The sequence below is a fragment of the Oncorhynchus clarkii genome, chromosome 5 (assembly GCF_045791955.1).
Source record: "Oncorhynchus clarkii lewisi isolate Uvic-CL-2024 chromosome 5, UVic_Ocla_1.0, whole genome shotgun sequence".
Lineage (NCBI taxonomy): Eukaryota > Metazoa > Chordata > Actinopteri > Salmoniformes > Salmonidae > Oncorhynchus > Oncorhynchus clarkii.
The window spans coordinates 37,329,452-37,334,757 of record NC_092151.1 but is presented as its reverse complement, the minus strand read 5'-3'; the positions used below and the strand labels follow the sequence as shown (position 1 = coordinate 37,334,757).

At 41.9% G+C, this 5,306-nt stretch overlaps 2 protein-coding genes across 6 annotated transcripts; one reads left to right on the top strand and one right to left on the bottom strand.

Annotated features, from left to right (window-relative positions):
• Positions 1-125: 125 nt before the first annotated feature.
• Positions 126-1,385, top strand: LOC139408769 (TP53 regulated inhibitor of apoptosis 1). Its single transcript, XM_071153073.1, has 2 exons — positions 126-431; positions 730-1,385. The coding sequence occupies exons 1-2, from the start codon at positions 285-287 to the stop codon at positions 805-807; spliced, it is 225 nt and encodes a 74-aa protein (XP_071009174.1). The 5' UTR covers positions 126-284; the 3' UTR covers positions 808-1,385.
• A 175-nt stretch (positions 1,386-1,560) lies between these two features.
• LOC139408768 (serine and arginine rich splicing factor 9) lies at positions 1,561-4,792 on the bottom strand. 5 transcript variants are annotated; one of them, XM_071153067.1, is made up of 5 exons: positions 4,703-4,792; positions 3,506-3,978; positions 3,142-3,323; positions 2,431-2,603; positions 1,561-2,311 (listed from the first exon to the last, which is right to left on the bottom strand). In XM_071153067.1, the coding sequence occupies exons 2-5, from the start codon at positions 3,661-3,663 to the stop codon at positions 2,078-2,080; spliced, it is 747 nt and encodes a 248-aa protein (XP_071009168.1). In that variant the 5' UTR covers positions 3,664-3,978; positions 4,703-4,792; the 3' UTR covers positions 1,561-2,077. The 5 variants fall into 5 exon arrangements, with proteins under 5 accessions (XP_071009168.1, XP_071009173.1, XP_071009171.1 ...); XM_071153072.1 differs by having other exon boundaries at positions 3,506-3,682; positions 4,703-4,789; XM_071153070.1 differs by having other exon boundaries at positions 3,506-3,685; positions 4,703-4,786.
• Between the last annotated feature and the right edge of the window lie 514 nt (positions 4,793-5,306).

Here is a 5,306-nt window from a genome sequence, read left to right as displayed (position 1 = left end):
CATTGTGCAAAGTTTGGTTTAATTCGTTTCACTCTGTGCGGTCTTTGGTGTAAAATTGTTTGCCTGTAGCCAAAGTGTGCTGTTGCTTTAACAATGTGTCGCTTGTTTATTACGCCATCAAAGTACGCAATGGTGTCTGGCTAAACAGATCATATGGTTCAAGGGAAGTCAAGAGAACTGTGCGGAAGAGAATTTTGCTTGCAATAAATTCAATAATTAATCGTTATCTTTATTCTTTCAGTATTTGTTATTCTCATACGGTCTATGGTTATTCCGCATTGAAGATGAATAGTGTTGGAGAGGGCTGCACTGACCTAAAACGGGAATATGACCAGTGCTTTAACCGTTGGTTTGCTGAGAAATTCTTGAAGGGAGATCGAAGCGGTGATCCCTGTACCGAAATGTTCAAGAAATATCAGCATTGTGTCCAGGTAAATGCATTATATCAAACACGGACGTATGTTAGCTATCTGCCTGTTCCTCATCACCACGCATTGATAACTGCTGTACCACGTACTGTTTGTTAGCTAACCAAAATGATGCAATACCAATGTGTCAGCTGTCAGGCCACAGAAGTCTTCTTCACAGGGCATCTATTTCCAATATATGAATGTAAATATACTCACTTCATGATAATGGATTGAGAGGACAATAGGCTGTCTTTTTAAACGTCAGATGCATGTATCTAATCTAATGTTACAGCTACACATGGTGTGCTTGTATTTGCAGAAGGCCATAAAAGAAAAGGACATTCCCATTGATGGCGTAGAATTCATGGGCCCAAATAAAGAGAAAGGTGACAGATGAGATGGATCTCCCCAACAACGTTGCCTTGTGACTCACTGGCATCGCTTACTGGGCATGCAATGGAACATGAACAGGGTGTCCACCAATTTAGCTTGAATTGGGTTTTGTTTGCGGTCGTTGTCCTCGTGTGGAGACTAAAGAGCATTCATTTGAAGGATCCAAAGTGCTGAATGACAATTGGGATTGGATTTTGGGTATTGATTACAAAAGGAACCTATGAATCCAGACATTTGGGTCAGACCAATAAACATCCATGGTCACAAGATAAATATAATGTGGTGGGCACTTCAGATGATCATTGTAAAATGATGATGCTTTGCAAAAAGAGTTTTATTGAACTTTTTAAATTCTGGAATTGTCAATGTCTATTAGTGTCCTGGCATAATGTCCCTCAAGACAACTGAAGAGGGCATCAATGTGGATGCATTGGACTTGGTTCATAATGTACAAGATTATAAGTTTTGTGGGTCTCTTTGCTCCAAGTTAATTTTTTTTACTGGAATGTGTTTAGTTCAGTGATGTAATGTGATTAACATATACATTGACAAAGCAATAAATAGAATAATCATGTTTCATTACTACCAATTCATATTTTCAGCTCTGAGGATGGACCAGAAATGACAAACAGTATAGCATGAAACCCAATCTGCAACGTGACAACCCATTGAGTGCAGGTGTTTGGTTTGAAAAACAAAATGATCTTGAATTCAGCCACCACAGGTTACCAAAACATTGAGAGGGGAAGGAATGAACTGATTAAAAAGTTTGACATTTATTTAAAATAAAACAAATTTAAGGATTTCAGGTTTACCAGCAGATTACAATCAAACAATTTCCAAAAGGTATTCAGACACTTGGAGGTCCACACTTACAATTCATTTAAAAATAGACATTGCAGGCAGATGTTCACATTTAGTTTTTGTTGAGAGTCACACTCAGGGCAGTGTTCATCACAAATGGATCATGTTCATACGTGACCTAGAGCAGCAAGACCAGTAAATTGACAAGTTAACAAATGGTCTCACCAGACATCAGAACTCAGCTCAATACAGTGCGCTGACACAGGTAACTGAAGTTTACATCAATCAACAGGAAAATAAATCAACCATATTAAGGCCAACAAGAAGGCAGGGGTGACTGACCATGGAATGCACATAGCAAGCAAAAGGGGGACAATTATTTGTGTGTGTCAGGGAGGAGAACTGGTATAAACAAAACATAATTAAACTGCCCCTAATCATCAGTGCCCTCTTGTGAATGGCTGGCTGGTCTACCGATAGTGGCGTGGGGGTGGGCTGTGGTGTGTTACTGGGTGTCGCCTCACTGGGGGGCTATGGCGGGACACATGGCGCCGTGGAGGTGACTGGTAGCGCTGTGGAGGGGACCCTCTGCTTTTGTAAGGAGGTGGTGAGTAGCCACGCCCCCGGGGGGATCTGGAGCGGGACTGCGAGCGACCATAACTGGCACCATGTTCTCCATGGACACGAATGTTTGCCATCTCCCCCTGAAGGACATACAGAGCAAATGACTGAGGAGACAATCTTCCGTCATGGGCTTGAATAAGCTTGTAATTCGCAAATGCACTCCTATTTGAGATGTTTTGCTGTGGCGAGGTGTACTCACCTGATGGGAGCGGAACTCAGTCCTGTCCAGTCTGCGCAGGGCATACTCCATGTCCTCCCGACGGACAAACTCCACCACCCCTTCACCATCCCGCTGCACGTCGGCAAAACACACATCCCCTGCCTCACGCATGTGGTCTTTAAGATCCTGCCAGCTCCCTGATGGGGGCAAGCCTGGGAGGGGAGACAGCACATTGTCATACAAGAAGCTGTTAAGTCTGCATAATGCTTATTGGAATGGAAAAGTACAGCTACAGATTCTTATAGACCTGTTTCAAGTGGCATATCTCCAATTCACATTTGTGTCTACATTTTCATGCAAAGCTTTGAGGGACACTATAAGTATGCAAATACTGTCAGTCTCTCAACTAATATTTTCCCTTGATTTGAAAGAAAAAAAGTGGCATATGATCTGACTGCCAGATTGAAACCTAAGAAATAGGAATGTCTAGCTATATAAGAGGACATACAACACAGATACAATAGAGAACTACCAATGGATAAAACAAAAATGAATTATAAAACATACACCTACCAGTCACTATGGCCGGTGTTTGGGTATATGCAGTCAACATGATCAGTTAGAGCTTTTACTGTTTTGTTCCTGTTTGTTTTGGGCAGCTGACTTGACCTCCACTTAGTCCCTTTGACCTCCAGTCCGCCAAGAGAGAGAGACAAAAACAACTGCCTACGACTCAGAACGTCCACCTACCAGTCACTATCACCCGGAACTCAGATCTCCGAGTTGGAGGCCCAAACCTCCCCTTAGGACCCCCTCCTTCGCCTCCCATAGGGCCACTAAATTTGGCGCCAGAGGAGCGAGGGTATTCTACACGAAGCTTGGAGTCACCGAATCCATATCCATTCCTTCCATAGACAGCATCTTCTGCATCCCTAAGAGAAGAGAGCACAGAACTCCTTACTTACTTGCCTAAGGGATATACACTTGTCAACGCCTTCTCCATCCATTCACTGAGGTCAGTCCCAGGCGATGTTACTAAATCAGGAGAACACCTTGCCAAACAGCCAGGTATTGTGATTGGATGTGTACACACTAGATCACTCCAGGAACTCACCGTGGATCTTCGAAGCGAACAAAAGCAAAAGGGATGGTTCCCCTGTTATTCTTTAGTTCGATATCCCGAATTTTTCCATATTTGAAGAAGAGATCCTCTATGTCCCTCTCCTGGACGTCCATTGGAAGATTTCCCACGTAGATCCTTCCATCAGTCATTGTTGGTATTGGATAGGCCCTGCTAAAATAAACCGAAGGCACCTGCAGGCTTCAAACTCATTGATCCATTCCAAGAACAAAGGTGGAGGTGAGCCGTATCCTAATCCCAATCCATCCTCTTCTAATGCTTTAAATTTACCCTCAGAAATCTAGAATCCGTATCCTAATCTTAGTCCCAATCCACATTTGTCCATTCTCTTCTAATGCTTTAATTAGGAAAAATCTAGAATCTTTGTGGAGCAGGAGTAGTAGTAGCAGTAACGTTACATGTTGAGTTCAAGACAATCTGCACAGCACCTTGGACCAGTCTGAAAGCTTTAAAACACAGGATAATGATGAATGCCTTAGACTCAAACCATATAGCCATCAGAAGTCGTTTGAACATACACTAATTAGTGGCTAGCTAGCTAGTACTACTGACCTTCCCTCAAAGTGACGTAGCCTATAATTTACAAACCACTTCGATAGCTAGGCTTCGTAGCAAAGAGGCGGGCTACAGTTAGCTAAACAGACAGCAAAGAGGGCTGGCACTTCAAGGTGTGTTTCATGTATTTAATAACATTCCACACTGATTCCGCTCCATGCATTACCATGAGCCCGTCCTCCTCAAATGTGCCACCAGCCTCCTGTGACAACGTGATTGACTAGGTAACGTTCGATACAGTAGTTAGTTAGCAAACGTTAGCCCTCTGATTTCATCCTTGCTAGCTAGGCTAACGTTAGCGCTGTCTACTATGCTCTTCCGTTTTAAAGTGTAAATAGCAACAGGTACATCGATCGGTTATGAATGTTTATGAGTAGCAAATTATTTGCTATAAAATTTCAGACATACCTCACTGTAATTTATGTAAAATACGGGCGGGATCGCTATCTAGCAGTCTCTTCCTCAATGCAGGAAGTCAGCTCGGGCGGTCGTTTGATCTCTACGTCAGAAATACTAACGCTAGTCTACTCTCCTTTTCAATTTTAAAGTGTAAATAGCATCAGGTACATTGATCGTTTGAGTAGCGAATTATTTGCTATAAAAAAAATGACATACCTCAGTGTAATTTATGTAAAATACTGGAACGCTATCAAGCAGTGCTTCAACAATGCAGGAAGTCAGCTCGAGCTGTCGCTCGATATCTACGTCAGAAATACTAACGCTGAAGTCTACACTCCTCAATTTTAAAGTGTAAATAGCAACAGGTATTTTGGTCGTTTATGAGTAGCGAATTACTTGCTATACATTTTTATTTTATTTTCAGACATACCTCAGTGTAATTTATGAAAGATACTCTATCTAGCAGTCGCTTCCTCAATGCAGGAAGTCAGCTCGAGCAGTCGCGTCAGAAATGCTAACGCTAAAGTCTACTCTCCCCTTCAATGTTAAAGCGTAAATAGCAATAGCTACTTTGATCGGTTATGAACGTTTATGTGAGCTGTTTATGTTTTGCATGTTACTGTTTAATTTAAAAAATGTTTAGCTGTCGCTGGTTTTCTACGTCAGAAATACGCGCCTTACGCGTATTACAGCCCTATCAGGTCAATCTCATTTAATTTGTATCAATAAGGTTTATGTGATTTGTCTCCCTTGATAAAGGATTTTTTAAATAACATTGCAGCCTTTTCTTTATCACAGTTGTTATAGAGGGTGAATATGA